General features: G+C 45.4%; 1 protein-coding gene across 6 annotated transcripts in view; it reads right to left on the bottom strand.

Moving 5' to 3' along the window:
* NR1H4 (nuclear receptor subfamily 1 group H member 4) overlaps window positions 1-21,531 on the bottom strand; it is a 71,590-nt gene that overhangs the window by 11,296 nt on the left and 38,763 nt on the right. For all 6 annotated transcript variants that reach the window (XM_075934170.1, XM_075934176.1, XM_006125854.3 and 3 more), the window contains one exon: window positions 14,698-14,844. In XM_075934170.1, coding sequence (XP_075790285.1) covers window positions 14,698-14,844 — 147 coding nt within the window. The remainder of the gene's footprint in view (window positions 1-14,697; window positions 14,845-21,531) is intronic.

Below are 21,531 nucleotides of genomic sequence, written 5' to 3'. Positions count from 1 at the left end.
TCATATGTATGATTTTTTTATCTTGCTTTTTAAGAGTTTAGTTTTGCAATTTTTGCATTGGCAAACCATTCCTTGAAGGCAATGCAAATGAAGGACATACAGGGTCTGCAGCTTCAGGCCTTAAGTAGTTAGCCTGTTAAAAGATACAGACAGTCAGTATTTATCACTGTTGTTGAAGCAACATTTCCTGAATGTGTCTATTTCAGTTGCCTCTTTTCAATAACAGAAATTAAACAGACCTGCCTGAAGGTGAGCTTAAGAGAAAGGTTTATGACATGTAGGTTTTTTTTTTTTTTAAACTTCTACCAGGAGAATATTTTGTGCTAATTAACAATGAACAAGACTATGTTCTTAATATGGATGAAAAGATCTTTCATCTGGATAAGTATAAACATGCCAGTGGATATTAATTGTAGCCATAAATGACTGTTGTTTTATGGAAAACAAAATGTATTAATTACTCACTAAATTATAATTTATCTTTCATCTATCAAAATTGTTTTCCAGACTCAGAAGCATTCATTAGAAACTTTGACTTTTATTTTATTTGAATGTTCACAGATGTCATCATGACACAACTTTATAATCACTGGGCCACAGGTACTCAGGGTCTCTGCTGATATAGACGTTGGCACGGCATAGTTGATTTAGTAGACAGGTTGCAGCACCAGGAAAGTGGACACATGACCTCTCTTCCGTCAGATGATTGCTGGGCTCTTTAGCTCCTTCCTCCCAGCAGCATCACTTCAACATCCCCCCTTCCACTGTTGAGGCCACAGCTGCTCATGAGGCCTGGAAGGGTGATCCCATCCTGGATGGGAGTACGGTGGTGGCATAGTCTGGCCACACTATCCTGATGGTTGGGGGGCAAGCCAGGAGATGGAGTCTCAACAGTGGCTAGCTTGGGGCAAGGATAATGGGGAGGGGGGCAGGTTTGCTCTGCTCAGTCAGCTCCAGCCCAGGCTGCCACTGCTGCTTCCTGTCCAGCCAGTGAGCAGAAGGAGCAGCACTGATAACATGCAGATTAGGAGTCCTAGCCCAGGCAGCCCCTCCCCACAGCAGCCCTGGAGAGACAACACTGTGCCAGCTGGCAAGGAGCTAGGAAAGGTCTGGGGAGGGGAAAATCAAAGTTGGGGAGAAGTAGCGGTTCCCTCCATTCAATAAAAAATGATGCCCCTTGGGCAATGGGACCTGTGGAGTGGGCGCTTGTGATGGGAGCAGCAGGTGTTAAGGGAGATGTCACCACTTCCTTTGAGTTGAACAGAGCCAGATAAGAAACCTGTCAGCCCCGCACTAACCAGATGCTTGGCAACTCTACCACAGCAGGACAAATGGCATCCCAATCGTGCATTGGTTGAGATGCAGGGCAAAGAGCTAAATATCAGGGCAGTTCCGATCTTATCAGGACATCTAGTCTCCCTAGACTTGTTTTACAACCCATCCCAGTTAGTGCTACCCCAGCAGAAAATCCTGAAAGAAAGAGATTGTGGAAATATCATACCACCTTTGTGGGATTACCTGAAGGTAGGGAAGAAAGCCTGGTTGATAGAGAGGTATAATTTACACCTCTCAAATGCTACGTCTAGACTGCAGGCTTCTTTCAGAAGAATTTTTTTTTGGAAGAGATCTTCCGAAAAAGCTTCTTGCGAAAGAGAGCGTCCATGCACAAAAGCGAATCAAAAAAGCGATTTTCTTTTTTGAAAGAGAGTGTCCAGACTGATTGGATGCTTTCTCGCATAAAAGGCCACCTGAAACCACTTCAGCCAGGGCTTTAGATCAGCAGTTGGTTCTGGGTGCTGTTGCCTAAGGCTATCTGAGACACGATTCTGGAGGCTGGACACCAGTTCCGACTGGTGGGACCTGCTGGTGATGGAGCAGAGGGACGACCAGCAGTAGATCAACAACTTCAGGATGAGGAAGGCCACCTTTATAGAGCTATGTGTTTGGCTCGCCCCTGCCCTCCGACGACGACACCCACCTGTGGCCTGCCATCCTCCTGGAGAAGTGGGTTGCCATCGCCGTCTGAAAGCTCGCCACCCCAGACAGCTGCCAGTCGGTGGGGACAACCAGTTCAGCGTGGAATTCCACTCTCAGGGCCCACCTCATTGAGGTATGGCATTCTCAGTGTGCAGTCCCTGTAGGGGAGGGAAGTACTAGAAAAGGGGGACCGTAGTGAAAAGGGAGGGTGTAGGGTGTGGGGGGTTGGCCTGGAGGGGGGGAAGCCCATCCCCAGGGGGTTGTGCTGTCTCACCCTCACACAGCCCTGCTGGTGGTGGTGGGGGCAGCCTCATAGGGAGTGGCTCCTAGGGTGTTTGAGGGGAGGAGGGAAGGGGAGGCGGCCAGCTGCCAAGGGCTCAGGCACTCTCTCTCATTCTCTGTTTTGTTTGTATCTTTGTCTCCTTCTGCAGGGCCATCAACTCCATCATGCTACGCAGGGTCATCCACCTTGGAGACCTGGACCCCATCATTGCAGGATTCACCTCCATGGGGTTCCCCAACTGCGGGGGAGCGACTGATGGAAACCGCATCCCAATCCGTGCACCACATCATCGAGCAGCCCAATACATCAACAGGAAGGGCTATTTCTCCATGGTGCTGCAGGCCCTGCTCGACCACTGTGGACAGTTTTTGGACATTTTCATCATTTGGTTGGGCAGGGCATACGATGCTCACATATTCCGAAACTCCAGCCTCTACCACAAACTGAAAGCTGACACATTCTTCCCCCAGCGGGACTTTCGCGTAGGGAATTTCCAGATGCCACCATGCATCATCGGGGACACGGCCCACCCACTCATACTGTGGCTCATGAAGCCCTACACTGGCCACCTGGACCTCAGCAGGCAACAATTCAATGTGCACCTCAACTGGGCCTACATGAAGATGTGCCTTTGGGAATGTGCCTTTGGGTGACTAAAGGTGCGTGCGGTTCAGGTGCCTCCTGACCTGCCACAACATGGGGGAGCACAGCATCCCTAAGGAGGTCATGGCGTGCTGTGTTCTCCACAACATTGTGGAGAGCAAGGGGGAGGCCTTCCTCCTGGAGTGGGAGGCAGAGGCCGGCCGTGAAGGGAGGGCTTTCAAGCAGCCTTGGAGGGCTGCCATCTGCCAGGCACATCAGGCCAGGGTACACATCTGGGAGACCATGAGGAACAGTCTCTCTGAAAGACCCCAGTAACTCTCCCCAGGGCCTCCCCACTTGGGGCCTCTGCCTTGCCTCCCTATACCTTTCCAACCACTACCCCTCCCTTCTCCCCTTCCCTGTACTCCCAATAAACACACCAGTTTTGAGTGGAAGCACAAACATTTTGTATTTTTTGTAAAATAACAGTAACTGGGAGGGGGGAGGGTGTCTGAAAACCTGGAAGGGGGAGGAAGGAGGGGGCAGAGAACCTGGAGGGGGCAAGGGGGTTCAGAGCTGGGTGTGGCATGTAGGGTGGCTGGTGGAGCCACCTCAGATCCAGGGACCTTGGCAAACTTGTGGGTGGCTGGGGCCTGGGACCACAGGGCGATGGGCAGGAGGGGGGGCTGGAGTGGGATCAGGGATGCCTGGGGGGGCGGATATAGCCATGGCAAGGGGAGCTGGAGTGGTGACAGGGGCGGGATTGGGGCCAGGGGCCAGTGTGCCATCACTTCCCAGATGGTGGCACAATCTGGTCTCACATTCGGTTGCGTCATTCGGCATCATCCTGGATCTTTTGGACCAGGGTTCATTGCATGTCACGCAGGATGGCCATATGCTCCCTCATGAGATCCTCATGGACCCTCCTATGCTTGCGGCTCCCCCGGGGTCGGGCGGCTGCCTCTGATGGTGTGGACCGCCCCTAAGCGAAGGCTGGTCCGGCTGTGGAGGAAAAGAGGGAAAGGCGGTCAGTCATCCATGCAGACACTGTGCATGAGGCCGTGCTCTCCTGTGTGAGCAGCGACCAACAGTCCCCGGGCCAGAGGACAGTGATGTCTCGTGAGCTAGGCCATGTGTGGCCTGCACAGCAGGACCTGCCTCACAGAGGCCCTGAGGTGCCCAGGGGACCATTCTTCCCGCTTCTCCCCACCCCTGTCCCACAGACAAACAGGCAAGGGTAGTGTCTGGCCACAGTGGGATCCCATGAGTGGGACAAGGGCCTGGAACAGCCTGGCCTTCCATGGGGGCTGCACACACACCTGCACCTGGCAGTGCTGTCCACAACAGCAGGTGGTTCCTCAAGCGTGCAGGCATGGCCGTGAGCTGTGTGCAGCACTCCTCGGAGAGCTTGGGGTCATGCGTGCGCCCTTGTGCCCAGCCTACTTCCAGCGGTGTCTGGTGGTGGGAGGGCATCCCCCCAGGGGTCATACATGTGTGGGGCTGTGAGCACGAGCCCATGGGTGCTCCAGGACTAGCTCCTGAGGCCACGTAGTGCACACTTCTGCTACACATGCTTGCACGTGCACGGAGTGCAGCACGCTGTCCAGGCCAAGCAGGCCGAGTGATGATCACTCCCTGTCCCCTCTGCACCCACCTCCCCTGCCCTGTGTGTGTGTGTGGAAAATTGACATCACTCACCTGATGATCCCTCCCCAGTGTCAGAGGATGCCTGGGAGATGTCCAGGGCCTGGGGTACTGGCTCCAGGGTGAGGGTAACCGTACTGGCCATGTCCTCCTCCTTCTGCAGCTGCTGTTTGTCCTCCTCCTCCTCATCATCAAGGAGCTCCGGCTGGGCGACCACGGGTGTCTCGAGTCCCGAGTCCACTGTTATGGGTGGGGAAAGGGCTTCACCACCCCGCAGGATTCTGTGCAGCTCCTCGTAATATGGGCACAAGTTTGGTCCTGCCCCGGAGCGAGAGCTGCACTCCCTGGCCCTGGCGTATCCTTGGCACAGCTCCTTGACCTTGCTCCTGACTTGGTCCAAGGTGCGGGGATGGTGTCCCCTCTCGGCTAGAGCCTCGTCCAACAAGCCATAAATGTCAGCATTCCGCCTCTGGGAGCGGGGATCCTTCAGGGTGGCCTCCTCTCCCGACAGCTCCAAGAGGGACAGGATCTCCACCCTGGACCAGGAGGGTGCATGGCGTTTGCTGCCCCTGAATCGTTCCTGGGGCTGCTCCCTGTGAAGGTCAGGCGGGTCTCGGGGGGCTTGTTGCTTGGCCACAACTCCGAGTTGTGTGGCAGGGAGAGCCTCGTGGTCAGGTGCAGCTCTCTGGGCCAGCTTCCTGCCACAAGGCTTGTCCTGGGTGCCTGCAGATTTAAGAGCTGGCAAGAGACAGTACTATAGAGTTGTGATTAGTGTGGATGGAGTGTCCACCAGGGCATCTGTGTTATTTCCTGGAGGCCTCTTCTTTTGAAAGAAAACCCTCCTCCCCGTCCACACACACCTTTTTCTGAAAGAGCTCTTTCAAAAAAGGCATTCTTCCTCATAGAAAGAGGAGCACCACTGTCAGTAAGACCTCTCTGTTCTTTCAATTTACTTTTGAAAGAATGTGATTGCAGTGTGGACGTCACAAGTTTTGTCAGAAAAACAGCCGTTTTTCTGACAAAACTCTGTAGTATAGACATACCCTTATAGTTTTGGTGTCTTTTGTCTATTTATATAAACACAGAGTAATAGTCAGTTTGGGAAATATATTTATATAGACATTGTGTTCTAGTCTCATCTCAATGTGCAAATACAGTAGAAATTCCCTGCATATTGTAATGAAGATGCTGTATTCCCTGCCTCTACAGACATGAATTAAACACTCACCATGCAGGGATATCGAATTGGCTACTTCGTGTGGCAGATGGCTCTGAAATATTCATAAACACAATTTTCCCATGTGGTATATACTCATGGCTGTGTGTATTACAATGCAGAAAAATATTACTGAAGATGGTAAATCATCCTATTTTAAAAGGGTTTTGTTTATTTACTTGCTTTTCTCTTCTTTTTCAGTAATTTCAATTTGAATGTGTTTTAAAAATTGTATCACTGTAGACACCATCACCATCCTATCTGATACTCAGGACTATAAGTTGAATATCTTCTGCTTAGAACTCAATTCTAAATCCTTATTTCCAGGCTATATCTAAGTCTTTCTTGAAAACACCTCTGAGACTACTTCTAGACTACAGGCTTCCTTCAGAAGAAGTGTTTTTGGAAGAGATCTTCCAAAAAAACTTCTACCAAAATTGCAAAAGTGCATCGAAAAAGCGATCTGCTTTTCCAAAAGAGAGTGTCCAGACTGAATGGATGGTCTCTTGCATATAAGCTGTGATTGCTATGGACAGAATGGCCACCAGGGCACCTGTACTTTTTCCTCTTTCCTCTTCTGAAAGAACTTCCTCTTCCTCATCCACACGTGCCTTTTTGTGAAAGAGCTCTTTCACAAAAAGGCTTCTTCCTCATTGAATGAGGATTACCAATGCTGGAAAAAACCCTCTGTTCTTTTGATTTTCTTGCGGAAGAACACAATCGCAGTGTGGACATTCCTCAAGTTTTGTCGGGAAAACAGCTGTTTCTCCGACAAAACTCTGTAGTGTAGACATACCCTGAGATACAACTTTTCTTAGCCATCCATATTGCTAACTCTCTCATCCTGGCTCTCATCTCATGTCTCAATTATTGCAACACCCTGTGTTCTCACCGTGACAAATACAATCTTGCCCCCTTTGTATCTATTTAGAACACTACTGCAAAGATCATTTTCCTAGCCCATCACTTTGATCATTTCACTCCTTCTTGGGATCCCTGCACAGGTTTCTCCTTCCTTATCTCATCAGACTTAAGCTGTCAGTCTTCACTTTCACAGCTCTATTCCTTCCTATCCTCTCACATTCACTAGCAAGATGTCAGATCTCATCTCCGATTGGCCCACGATGCCAGCCTCCATTGACTACTTGGTAGGCAGGTGCTGGTTGGAAAATATAACTGTTCCATGCTGCCCCTCCCACCTGCATGCAGCGCCTCATAAACACCTGCAAAACTAAGTCCTTAGCTCCCTTCAGATCCTTCATTAAAACTCTCCTTTACTATGATGCTTACAAAAATCTTGACAGTGAGTAGGCTGCTGCTATGTTGAAACCACAGCATGTCCTGCTGACCAAAATCACCTCATTGTTTCCTTGTACTCCCCTAGCTGTTGTCTCTTGTCTGAAACTAAGATTGTAAACTCTTGGGAGCTGGGACTGTCTTCTTGTCCTGTGCCTTATAGCACTGGACATGATTAGCACTATTACATACTACCATAATGAAAATAAATAAAGAATAATAATGATAATAATGGATATTATTATATACTATTTCTGAGCCAAATTTTGCTTTTGGGTGCACATGTGGCTCTCTCATTGTGTCCCTTAGCAATATTTTAGATCTGTGGTTACTTCCCTTCTTGAATATATCTGATTGCACTTTAGCACATAAAACCCATCCATGAAGACAATAATGCATTTCACACTAACTTAAGTATTTTATTCACCGAACATATACAGCCAGATTTTACTGCACTTACGGATGCAAAGTAGAATTTTATTTCGTAATGTTGATTTTGATAGAATTATTTGTGGAATGATATGATTGAGTAAAAATAGCAGAATCTGGCCCTTCACGACTGCCAGAAGAATAGTTACAACGTATAAATACTGAGAAAATATTTAGCACTTTCTAAATGTTTTAGTAATATTGCACTATCAATAAGTAGAATCTTCAAATCACCTTTATAAATTACAGAAGTAAATTGTGTGTATTACTGAGATGTTAGCCTTTTACAGAATTAACCAGTTAATTGCAATGTGATATACATTCTGAAGCATCAATTAACATTAAAAAAGGGATAGGCTCTCTTTAATGTTACATAGGTTTCACTGGTAGCTCATGTAGGAGAGGAATTCAGTTTCAGCAACATTTAAAGAAAAAACTTTTGTATTATGTAAACTGTAAAAGGTCCCCAGGGCACAAACAAAGCAGCTGGTGAGATGTGCTGCTATTTAGCCAGAATAGTCACACTGATAAATAAAAATGTACTGCCTCTGCATAAGAATCAAATGAAAGCTGCTAATGCTGAAAGGTCATCACCACCAGATCTCTATGGTTTCTTTATCAGAACAATTTTAAATTCAATACAATTGGAGAGGGGGAAAAGCATAAATATTAATAGATGAAAGCCATTTTAAGAGAATATCATGGCAGATAACAAAACATTGGACAGCTTGCGACTTTTAGGCATTTTTTCCCCATTTTCATGGGTACATATATCAAAGCCTGACAATAGGACCTAGCTGACACTCTGCTGACATCTAAGAAATATCTTATATGGATATAAACTCTGACTAAAGATTAAATTCAACAATATACTTTTTTTAAAAAAGAGGGCCATTCTTTGGTGCTTTTCTGAATATTCCTGATACATTACTGTTTCCCTCTGCTCTCATCCATACCCTGTCATACGATATGCTTTCCTGCTTTGAATTTTGCTCAGCTATATTTGTGTTTCCTCCGTGGTTCTCTTTTCAGTTTGTGTTTTTTCTTTTGTCTTACATGCTTGTTTGCTGCTTGTTTTGCACTGTTCTTCCCTCTGCATTATATCTTCACTGCTCTTGGATTTTGCCTTTTTGCCTAGGTTAGTTTTAATTTCTTTGCTGAATTATTTGTTTAGCATTTTTGCAACACAAAATAATGGCTGAAGCTTTTAGTGGAGTAGAACTCCAGACAGCAGTAGAGTCTGGGACCACTGGGGTAGAGTGGAGCCCTGGGCTCCAGTTTTGATCTCCACGGGCCCAGCAAATTCCCTGGTTCGGGACCAGTCAGGTCCAGAGGATACTGGGCAAGGGAGGTGCAACCTATACTTATTTAAAATGTCATTTCTTGTGTGTGCTGCAGCTAGATTACTTTCCAATATGGATCTATTTATCTGTCACTAATGATTCATTTTAAACAAACAACCCAAACAAACATGTAAAATGTTGTGCTGTAGTGAGTTTCAGAACAAGCATTTTTACTCAAAAGTTGGTTGGTAAACTAACAAACTGCTTGGCATGCTAGAATAGTTCATGTATCCATACCTTCGTCTTCAAAACTCATCTTTTCTATTCCTTCACATATTATTATGTTAATTTTGTTGGCTCTGGATTACATATTCAATTACATTCCTACAATATTTTAAGATTCTAGAAGCATCATGTAACAAAGTCTGTGGCAGATGGTGTATGAAAGAAATATTTGTTGAGCTAAACAAAGTGCATTTGTGTGATAGACAAAGGTATCCTTTTGCATTTCATAATAACTGTGCCTCTCTAAAGCAGAGAAAATTTGCAGCCAAACTTTGCAGATGTGAAGCTTTCTAGGTAACTGGTATAAGTTCAACAAAATACAGAGGAAGTTAAGTATTCTTTGCATATTTGCATATTGAACTGTATGTTCAAGCCCAATGTTTAGAATTTTTTTGAGGTGAGAATTGTACTGATGATGCTTTTTTGTTCTTTATACTAACTTATACATTGAAAATATTCAAGGGCCTGATCTTGATACCCCCTCATGCATAATAGTACCCAAGTCCATGAGTAATCTGATTAATTTCAAAATCACTGAGACTACTCACCGAGCAAGGTGCTATTCAACATTAGTAAAAGTATCAGCCACAAAATGACGACTGTTTTGGCTTTATTTTGGTCAGAGTGTAAGCCTCGTCCTACAAACACAAACTTTTAACCCCAACACTGGGCAGAAAAATATGGGGAGGCAAGACTACAGATAGTGAAAGCAGGAGAGAAATGGAAGGTTATTTTGCCCTTCATTTTGGAGGCCCTGGGTACTCAAGACATTTGCTAATAGACATATTTTAGGAATTTTTAATAGCATAAAAAAGAGGTAAACTGGCACTCTCTGGCTTGTATTTTAAGCCTATTTTAGTGGTAGTTTGAATCATTACCACTGCTGCAATTTGGGGAATGTAGGAAAGCACAGAAAGATAAAAATATAATGCAAAAAATATTGATATAAAAAGAATTAGGGGAATGTAGCAAAGGCCAGGCCTGACCTAGGTAATTAATACCTGGAGGAGGCTTCATTTTTGAAAATAAGGTTAGGGGAGAACATAAATCATGAAGTAGAAAAATAAAAATGTTGGTATTAAGTCAAATGGGTAAATATGCTAGCCCACTATTTACCCATTCGACAGTCTGTTTAAGCCAACTAATATAAGGGTATGTCTACACTGCCACCCTAGTTCGAACTAGAGTGGCTAATGTAGGCATTCGAATTTGCAAATGAAGCAAGGAGGTTTAACAGTAGTTCAAATTAGGAGCTTTAATTCGAACTATCTAGTCCGTGCCGCGTGTAGCCGCGGGCAGGTAGTTCGAACTACGGGGCATTTAAAAATGGCGGCACCCAGAAACATGCAAATGAAGCCAGGGATATTTAAATCCCAGGCTTCATTTGCAAGTTCGAATACCTACATCAGCCACCCTAGTTCGAACTAGGGTGGCAGTGTAGACATACCCTTAGGGAGGGGAAACAGTTAGGCTATGTCTACACTGCAGGCTTCTTGCGCAAGAACTGTTTTGCGCAAGAGTTTCTGCTCAAAAATTCTTGCGCAAGGGAGCATCCACACTGCCCTTTGCTTTTGCGCAAGAGATGTGCTTTTATGTAAGTGTATCCAGGGCAGTGTAGACGCTCTCTTGCGCAAGAAAGCTCTGATGGCCATTTTAGCCATAGGTGTTTCTTGCGCAAGAAACTCCTGTTGCCCATCCACACTGCCTTCTTGCACAAGAGGGCTTATTCTTCCTGGGGAAAGGAATAATTCTTGCACAAGAAACCCTCTGTTCTGACGCCTTACTGTAAATTTACTTGCGCAAGAACGCACGTGCAGTGTAGACACTCCGTAAGTTTTTGCGCAAGAATGGCCGTTCTTGCGCAAAAAGCCTGCAGTGTGGACTTAGCCTTAAAGAACTATTTATTATGAATCAGATGGTAAAAGACAAAGCATGTAGAGACAAAGTAAAGAGTAAGTCAAATTATGGTCAATGTGTGGACGTACAGTGAAGACAATGAAACAAGTATGAAAGAAAATGTTACTCATAGACTCATAGACTTTAAGGTCAGAAGGGACCATTATGATCATCTAGTCTGACCCCCTGCACAGTGCAGGCCACAAAATCTCACCCACCCCTCCTAGAATAATCCTCTCACCTATATCTCAGATATTGAAGCCTTCAAATACTTTGAAGACCCCAAGATGCAGAGAATCCTCCAGCTGTGATCTGTACCCCATGCTACAGAGGAAGGCGAAAAACCTCCAGGGCCTCACCTTAGCAATATCTCCTTAGCAAACATAACAGTTACAGAACCTCACTGTCAAAAGTTGGTACTGCCATTATATAAGGGCTGGTAACATTGAATAAATCTTTCTGATGTCCCCAGACTCTGCATGGCCAGAATGAAAAGGGATATGGGGAACAATTGGCACTTGGGTTGAAGTCCTCAAGAGCATAAATGAGCAGGTAATAGAAAATAAAATGAATGCAGTAGAGTAACACCTAAAGGATTTCACAATGCCCTAAGGGTACCCTTCGATCAGCTAAGCTCCATACAGGATAGTGTGGCATAGGTCTTAGAGGAGTGCGTCCTTTTTTGGGATTATTCAATTTCCACCTCTTGCAAGCTCTTGGTGTCCTCCAGACCAAAGATTCTTTTGCTTTGGCATGCATGCAAATGTGAATCGTTGATACAGTAAAGGATATGATTCAAGATGGCACGAGTAGATTCTCTCATTAGAGGTTAGGAACATTATTTGGAAAAAGTCTACCCAGACTGAGGCTATTTCTACACTACAGGGCTTTATCGGGAAAAGGTACACAAATTGCGCTCCACAATTTTGGAAAAAAAAACCCCTCTTTTGGAAGAGCCCTTCTTCCTCGTGGGAGGAGGAAGACAGGGCTTCCGAAACAGCACATCTGCTCTTCCACAAAAAAAAAGCAGAAGAGCAGACGCGTTCCCTGGATGTGGCGGAGCCCCCATAGTCTAGACATAACCTGACAAAGAGTTGCAGGCCTGGTGGAAAATGGTAAATTTTACTTAATAACAAGAATCTGGAGAAATCACTGTATTTTGTTGTTGTTTATGTCAGAAGCAGGAATCCCAAGGAGTTTCACTACTGAGACTTTGCACCTGAACATTAACCAATAATGGAGCTCTGGATCACAATGTACAGGCAGTCCCTGGGTTACGTACAAGATAGGGACTGTAGGTTTGTTCTTAAGTTAAATTTGTATGTAAGTCGGAACTGGTACATATTGTAGGGGAAACTCTAGCCAAACATTTCTCCAGAGCTCAGTTTTATTCTCCCACACCTCACTTCCCTCAATCCTTTATTCTCAAGCTGAGGTGTCTGCTGAGAAAAGCCGCTCCGCGTCTCCCTGGTCTGCTGGGGGGAAGCAGCTAGTGCGGGGTTGCCTCACCCCATTTGTAAGTAGGGATCAGATGTAAGTCGGATCCATGTAACCCAGGGACTGCCTTTAAGTGTAATGAGAGATCAAGGATTGGAAGACGTTAGAATTAGGGGCTTGCTTAGATGAATCTGGGATTGGATCTGAATTCAATAAGAATGTATTACACCAGTGGTGAACAACTAATGGCTCATTAGGGTAAACCACTGGCAGGCTGTCGGAAAGGGTGTGTCTACACAGCAGGACTTAACTCGAAATAAGCTATGCAAATTGAATTATGTCACTTGCATAGCTTATTTTGAAACTGGGAGTGTCTACATCAGAGGTGGGCAAAAAGTTGCCAGCAGGTCAGACCTGGCCTGCCAACCCATTGGATTCAGCCCTCAGGTGCCTCTCTGGGACTCTTAAGCAAAGCACAGCAGCAGCCTCTTTGAATGTGGCTGCTCAATTCCAGGAGCAAGGAAGGAGGCTTTGCTCTGCCCCGCCCCCATCAGAATCTCTCAGCTCTCATTGGCCAGTTTCTGACCAATAGCAGCTGAGATATTTTACTGATGGCAGAGGCAGCCAGTGAAGCCTCCTCCCTCCTTCCTCCCTACCCTTCACTCTGCCAGAGCAGAGCCATGTGGAGCAGTTTCCTGTAGGGCAGCTGTTTGGGAGTGGCCTAGCTAAGCTCCTCCCAGCCAGAGCCTGCCTCTGGCATCCCCACCCTCTCTCCCCCACTCAACTACCTTCCCCAGACCACCACCCAAACTCTCTGTACTCCTTTCCCCCAGGTCACAATTCCCTCTCTGACCCTGCACCCCCTTCTAGAATCCTTCCCCCAGGCCAAAATCCTCTCCTGCACCCATACCTTCTCCCTGATCCCGCATCCCATTCCGCTGTCCCAAGTCATCACCCAAACCCTCTTCACCCCCTTCACCCAGGTCACAACTCCGTCCCAGACCCTGCACCACCTCCTAGAGCTCCTCCCTCAGGATAGATTCCTCTCCTGTATCCATACTCCCTCCTGAACTCAGCACCGCAAGCCTCTGCCCCAGATCACAACCCCCTCCTTCACTCAAACTCCCTCACAGACTCCACACCCTTTCCTGCACCCAGTCTCCTACCACAAGCTTCCTTGTGCACCCAACCTCTGTCCCAGATCCCAAAACTCCTTGATAGCAATGCGGCCTCTGACCACTTGTCAAAATTTTGGAGTGGCCCCCCATTACAAATTATTATCCACTCCTGGTCAACACAGCACTTATTTCAAAATAGAGCACTCTTCCTCCAACTTCCCTTACTTCTTGTACAAGGAGGGTTGCAGAAGTTGGAGTAAGAAGTCCTCCAGCTTGACAACAGTTCAACATTATTTCAAAATAACTGCCTGCTGTATAGACGCAGACTAAGTTATTTCAAAATAACACTAGTTATTTCAAAATAATGTTGCTGTGTAGACATACCCAAAAGGTAGCTTACCTTGCTTCTGCAGGTACGGCCATCTGCAGCTCCCATTGGCCATGGTTCATTGTTCCTGGCCAATGGGAGCTGTGGGACACAGACTTGCACTGCTTCCTGCAGCTCCCATTGGCCGGGAACAGCCAACAGACAACATAAAAAGCACTAGTGAAGTCACTACAAACTAAAATTTCATACAGACAATAACTTTATACTTTTCTATGTACTATCACTGAAATGTGAGTACAGTGAGCTGACACAATAAAGAAATTTTCCTAGTCTACAATAACTCCCTAATCTGTGTTCAGTGCCTGTTCAGCTGTTGTTGAACCGTTGTTTTCAATTGTTGAGAACTGTGTTCGACACTGTAAAACTCCATCATGCAGACCTTTGAGAGCCCTTACGAAGCTGAATATGTACTGAAAATATACTACAACAATCTTTGTTCGGTGCTCTTTATTCTTTGTGATCCTTCTTACCAAATGACCCAGAGAGAGAAGCATTTTTCCCTTTCTGTCACTCACAATAATAACGTATAATTGTTATAATAGTAATGACATTTATGAACATATAAACTGATACTTTATTTAAATAACATGATAGAATGGCATTTTATTGTCACAGTTCTTTTATACTCACCCTTGAAGAAATATATTAGGTTTCTTTGATATAGCTTAATGCATAATGTTTACAATGAAATTATGATTAAACATTTACCTTATGACCTTTGTACTAGAGGCTGACTGAGAAAAATAGCATTCAGATAACTATTTCATTACCAATTACAAGCTTTCTGTACTAATATATCAAGGGCAAATGCTGACCAAATGCTGACGAAAGCTAGTCTTTTCTCCACTAAATAAAGCACTTACCACTTCTGCGAATTCTTTCTTCTAAGAGATCAGCATGTCCCGAAGGAAGTTTCTTATTAAAGATCTCAGCTGAACGAAGGAACATGGCTTCTACTGCTGAACCCTTCAGCAAAGCAATTTGATCTTCATGATCGAGAGTTTGAAAGCCTGGAAGGATATTAGACATAAGAAACTGGCAATTGACATAAAAGCCCATCAATATTTTCGATCCTTGAGTTCTTGACCATCAGATCTCATTTGTTTTATTTAGATTTTGCACATTCTCTGAGCCAACCCACAGTGCTCTTAGTGGCCAAGTGGCACTCACAGAACCCACAAGTGAATATGGTTAGCAGGCATGGCATGTGTCTGTGTAAGAGCTAATTGCATCCTTCTCCAGACTACTGAATCTTATGTATATTTAAACCTGGATTCAGCAAATCACGTAAACACATTCTAGATTTCCATTTATTTCCATTGAATATAAGCAGTTACTTATTTGCTTTGCTAAATTCTGAGCTTTAAATGTGAACTACAAACTATGTGGGCATTTCTCTAATCCCACACAACTCTTCAGTATTTTCTACCTTGTTCTCAATAGTGTTCGATATATAACTGCTCATATTCTGCTCTTCAGATGAATACAGCACAACTAATGCCTTCTCTGGTTTCCACTAATTTAAGTGGTAAAAGCTCTAAGGTTGAACTGATAATGAGTTTTTGGTTCAGGAAAAGGTTAAGTAATAACTAAGACAACGATTTTATATAGTAACTGTGTTTAAATAAAACAGACATCCTGAGGACTATTTATGGGTGTCTTTATTTTATTACAAACTAAAGTTCTATTGAATTAGTTCATCTATTCATCAAATAGATTACTAGAGAAATGATTACAAATTCACTTATTACAATAATAAAGGTTCATTTTGCTGTGAGAATATATAGATTTAATCAAGGTGTAAATGATTTATTTTAAATCATTTTGCTTTCATTCAGTCTGAAGTTATAACACCAGTCACATAAGTTATGTCCACATGTACATTGCTGCAGCAACTTCAGCGCATATGGTAAAGACACTGTATGTCAACCCGAGAGATCTGTCAGCATAAAGAAAGCACCCCTGTGAGCAGCATAAGTGATATCAGTGGGAGAAATTCACCTTCCAACATAGCACTGTGCACTCTAACCTTTATGTTCATGTAACTAGGTCACTCAGGAGAACGGAATATTCAGATACGTTTTGCTGACATAGTCAGCAGTGTAGACATAGCTTTAGATTTTTAGAGCTGAGACCTAATGAACAGCAGGCATTATAGTTTCAGAGAAAGAAGGGTCATTCATTATTGGATAATGTTTTTTAAAAAGTATAATAACTAGACAGCACCCCTGGTGATGTGACTCAAGAACCAATTTTCACATCAGATCGCTCAAATCCTCCTGCATCCATGACACCTTGGTTTGCTTTCCTCCCACCTGACATTGGTGTAGTATTTTGCAGGCTCTTCTCCTCCCTATTAGTGTGTCTACACTGCAATTAAGAATCCACAGCTGGAACCCACATGCTAGGAGCCCGGCCAAGTGGAAAATGTCTATGCTGCAATTATACAACCCCACAAGCCCATGTCCTGAAAGCTGGGGTCTGCTGGCATGGGCCAGCCAGGGGTGTATAATTGTAATGTAGACATACCCTAAGAGGATTTTACATATGTCAATATAGTAGAACCTCAATGTTAGAGACACCTTGGGATTAGACATTGTCCATAATTCTGAGATAAGGAAATAGGAAGGAAGATCAGTGTAGATGGGATCGAACTACAGAACACAGAGAAGTTCACCTATCTGGGAAGCAACATGATGTATGAGACTGTAAGAAGGAATTAGCGACTAGAATAGCAAAAGCAAGAGCGAGTCTGAAGGCAATGGATAAGATCTGGAAAAGTAAAGCAATTAGCTTAGAAACGAAGTGGAGCATCTTGAAAACGTGTGTATTTAGTAGCATGTTGTATGGATGTGAGACATGGGTGATAACGAAAGATTCAAAGAGAAGGATATTGGCATTCAAGAAGAGTTGTTATAGAAAGATCCTGAGAATAGGATGGATGCAGAAGTTCACCAATGAGGAATTATATAGGAAGATACCGTCGAAGAGAATCTACTGCAGAAGGTTATTCAACGGAAGTTACATCTATTCGGGCATATCTGCAGAATGAACAATGAGTGAAAAGTTAAGACCCTGGTATTTGGCATAATGGATGGTCCAAATAAGAGAGGCAGACCCCACAGAGAATGGGTAGATGATATAGTAGATTGGTGCGGAGCTAGTCTGCAGAAACTAAGCCACTCAGCACTGGATAGGGAAAGATGAAAGGAAATAGTGAGGGAGGCATCGGACGACAACAGGCGTTGAGCCCATGGTTGTTGATGATGATGATGATCATTCTGAAATGAGCCGTAATTCTGAACAAGATGTAATGGACTTTAGCTATGGGGGAGATGGGGCTGCAGCCATGGACTGGGGGAGTCTGGGCTGTGGGCAGGTAGACCCTAGGGGCCACCAGAGCTCTCAGTGGAGTGTGTGTGTGGGGGGGGGGGGTCTACGGGGGCAATGGGAGGGCACTCAGGGCTTCTATCTTCCGGGAGCACCAGGACTCAGGACTTTAGACCTGGGTGGGGTCTCTGGGACTTGATGCTTTAATCCTGTGGATCCATTCCCAGCTTCAGCTGCAGCAGCTAGAACCCTGGGCCCCTTTAAATTGCCACTGAAGCACCGTTCAGTGTACTCTGCATGACTCTGAGGGCTAGGGGGAAGGAGGTCCAGAACCGTGGTCCAGGCAGTGCTGAAGGCTGGTTGCCTTGGCCCTGGCTCTTCCACCTGAGGCCTTGCCCCTTCTAGGGGTGCAGAGCCAGGACCCCCAACACATCTTGCCTAGGGGTCCATGGAAGCTGTCGGCACTCCTGCTTCATACACATACACATACACACCCATGGCTAACACTGTGAGCCCTGGTGCTAAAAGCCCAAGGCAGTATAGTATTTGCTGGGTTTTTTCTCCACGGCTACCTGACTGATAACATCCTGTTTCACAGGATGTCCAGTTGGCTGGTAAGTCTGTAACTCCAGTGTTCATATCTTTGAGGTTCTGCTGTATAGGGATATGTGAAAAGAAGGGACTGGTAATCAAAAGTCATGCCTACCAGTCACAATTTTTAAGCTTTGTTATTTCGAATAGAGATTTCCCCCTGTATATTGGATAGGAATTTATCCTTTAGGTCTGGGCTCTTCCCCCATTGAAGTAAATTGTCAAATTCCCACATACATCAATGAGTGCAGTATGGAGCTTTGAGAAGAGAGCGGGACTGAGGGTTATGAAAAACCCAGTTCATGCTGCCTGCCACTACAATTAGCCCATAGCCAGTCCATGAAGCAGCACACAAGCAAGGAAAGATAATGCAGAGAATGAAATAAAGTCACACATTTAAAGTCACAATAGTCACAAACTGTGCTAAATCTCCATTACTTTAAATTTTCAAAGACCAGTTTTATTTAATCTAGAAGCCCCTCTCCCCTTCTTCCTCAGTAAACATTGATTAACATAACTCAGAAAAGAGCTTTTTTTCTGCAGTTCCACCTCAAACTTATTTTAATCTAATAAAACTCCAATCTCAATATTTTCAAGAGAATCCACTAATTTCAGGAGCCCAGGAGTTCAGGGGAAGTCTTTTGCCTGATTTTCTTAGATGCTGAGGATCCATCCACCCCTCCAGTTGAAATCAGCCAGAGCCACAGGTTCTCAGCAACTGTGAAAATCAGGCTCAAGTTGGGTGTGCAAAATGAAGCAACCAAAATTAGTGGAAGGCTACGTCTACACTGGCCCCTTTTCCGGAAGGGGCATGTAAATTTCACTAGTCGTCGAAGGGAAATCCGCCGGGGATTTAAATATCCCCCGCGGCATTTAAATAAAAATGTTCGCCGCTTTTTTCCGGCGTTTAGAAAAGCCGGAAAAGAGCGTCTAGACTGGCCCCGATCCTCCGGAAAAGGGCGCTTTTTCCGGAGGCTCTTATTCCTACTTTAAAGGAATTTCCTACTTTAAAGTAGGAATAAGAGCCTCCGGAAAAGGGCACTTTTTCCGGAGGATCGGGGCCAGTCTAGACGCTCTTTTCCGGCTTTTTTAAAAGCCGGAAAAAAGCGGCGGACATTTTTATTTAAATGCTGCGGGGGATATTTAAATCCCCCGCGGATTTCCCTACGACGACTAGTGAAATTTACATGCCCCTTCCGGAAAAGGGGCCAGTGTAGACGTAGCCGAAATGTTTGAAGATTTGGGCCTCTTAGTTTGTTCTTGACTTGAGACCAACAGACCATCTGTATTACAGAAATCTAGTTAGTTTTACCCCCATTTCTTTTTTCAAACTGCCAAGCAAACATCCTTCCAAGTCTCTCTCCTCCAGCCCCTCTCTCTCACTCACACATGTACGTGTATGTAATCTTGTTCTGGATCAGGTAAGAGTGCCTTCAACTTGATTAGCATATAACAAATTAAATTCCTGCTTTAGTGTTAATAAAGAATTGGTAGCATTATCATCTTTCAGTGCTGAACCGAATCCATTCCAAACTCATTCACTATATTTTTTCATTTATTTCCTGTGAACCTGTGCCCATTGGTTTGCAAAACAAAACACAATTGGAATTGGAATAGAGGCTTTAAAACAATCCCCTAACAGAGGGAGGAAAAGGGCAATGCTAGAAAAAAATGAAAATTTAACACATTTGTATACAAAACATATGTGTGCATTATGAAGGTGACATGTAGTATGGTCTACTGCAGTGGTTCTCAACCAGGGTGTATCTAAACTACACCTCTCTGTCGGCAGAGGGATGTAAATTAGACACATTGAAAGTGCAAAGGAAGCGGGGATTTAAATATCCTGCACTTCATTTGCATAATAGCTTTCTGGCGCAGTTTCGAACAAGTGCCATTTCGAAATTGAACCTGCGGTTTAGGGGCGATTTTTCAAAACAGCGCCAGAACGCCATTATGCAAATGAGGCTCCGGATATTTAAAACCCCTCTTCATTTGCACTTTTGAAACGTCTAATTTACATCGCTCTGCCAACAGAGGGGTGTAGTTTAGACGTAGCCCCACGGTCCGCAGCCCACTGGTGGGCCACAAGCTGATTTCAAGAGATCCATGAACATAACCCCGGTGTCCCACTGCAGAGAAATCCCAAGTGCTTAGGCAGAGTTCCCTCACCCCAAAAACTTTAGTGCCTTAACCAGAGTGGGGCAGGTCCAGACAGTTCCACACATTCCCGGCTGCTCACTTCTTCCTCTTCCCTATCACACCTAGGCCATGCCCCTAGAAGAGACAGGAAGCCCAAGCCGGGTAATAAAGGGCAGCTCCTCTGGCTGGTGCTCCCTGAACCCTGTGCTACCTCCCTTCTGCCCCCGCACACAACTCTTAGCTACCTCTCCCTGCCTCTTTAGCTACCCCCAGAGATGACTGGTGACAGGGGAAGGATGGGAGCACCGGCCATATGCCCCCCCCCCACCCCACCCAGCCTGGAAAAGGGCCACTCCCTGGAAGCGGAAGTGGTACAACCAGAGATGCCTTCCTCTGCCTTCCCTGCTGCCACTATTGATAAGTGCAGGGGGTAGGGAAGCAGCCTTCTGCTACTGATACAGCCCCTGTAATCCCCCTACAAGTCCGTGCTGCGCTCCCACCCCACACTCCCCAGCAGCGGTGGTGGGAAGGAGCAGAAAGGCATCTCCAGCTGTGCCATTTCTACTTCCAGGGAGTGCTGGGACAGAGTAGCACCTCTCCCAGAGTGGTGTGGCTGGAGCTGCCTTCCTGTGCCTTCCCCAGTCACAATGGGAGGGCACAATGGGACTCCTGCTGCTCTCACTGGCCCTCTGGCCACTAGCACCCCTGCCACATATCTTCTATACTACCAGCTCTCTGTGCACAGCCTCCAGCTACCTTCTGCCTACACCCTGAATAATTTTCATATTTTTGAGCTGACCTTTCCCTTGGAGTTATAGTTGTTGGTTGCCCCCACAATCCTGGTCTGCTGAAGTGAGTGAGGGGTTGGAGATGGTTCTCCCTCCCTGGGCCCTGCTGTGCAAAGTTGGCCCAAGACCTGCCCATCTCTATCTCCTCAAATATAGAAGTCCAACTTTTATGCGAGTCCCCTCGCCTGGCCCAGAACCCTTCCATTTCTGCCCTATCACTGGGCTGGGGGAGGTTTTATAACTTGTAGGGAGGGGCCTCAGAAAGAAAAAGGTTGAGAACCCCTGGTCTTGTGGAGGGGCACCGAACTTAGGGCTCAAGAAACCACTGTAACAGGATCAATGACCCACCGTACCTCCACTCTTCTTAACACCAAGCCACACTGCACAGGAAGGTGTGGCACGACTCACATAGAGACGGGTTCCATGAGACATGAGTAGAGATGGTTGCCCTGCACATACTCTGCATCCTTCCTCCCCAAGGAGAAAAGCTCTGCCTATTGTACTATGCCTGAAGTCCCATAGGATGGGGCAGGATGTGCTCCAGAAAGAACCTAGTAGAGCTGTGACATGTTTGGCCTCTTGAGGTAGGATGATATCAAATTTGTATAATGCCTTTTCCACTTGTGAGTTTGAAAACTCAAATCTCATTTTCTGTGATTCATTATTCAAGGAGTCTAAACAACCATGAACAAACATCCCACCCACACTTAAAGCCAATGCGCAAAGCACACAGACTTCAGTGGATGACACTGACCCAAAGGGCTTTCACAAAAAAGGGGGCACAGGGAATAAAATGTAGTTTCTAAAGTGTTAGAGTCAATTCTAAAGAGAAATATGTTGCATTGC

The sequence above is a fragment of the Pelodiscus sinensis genome, chromosome 1 (assembly GCF_049634645.1).
Source record: "Pelodiscus sinensis isolate JC-2024 chromosome 1, ASM4963464v1, whole genome shotgun sequence".
Lineage (NCBI taxonomy): Eukaryota > Metazoa > Chordata > Testudines > Trionychidae > Pelodiscus > Pelodiscus sinensis.
Note: the sequence above shows the minus strand (reverse complement) of the source record. Positions and strands in the feature narration are given on the sequence as shown.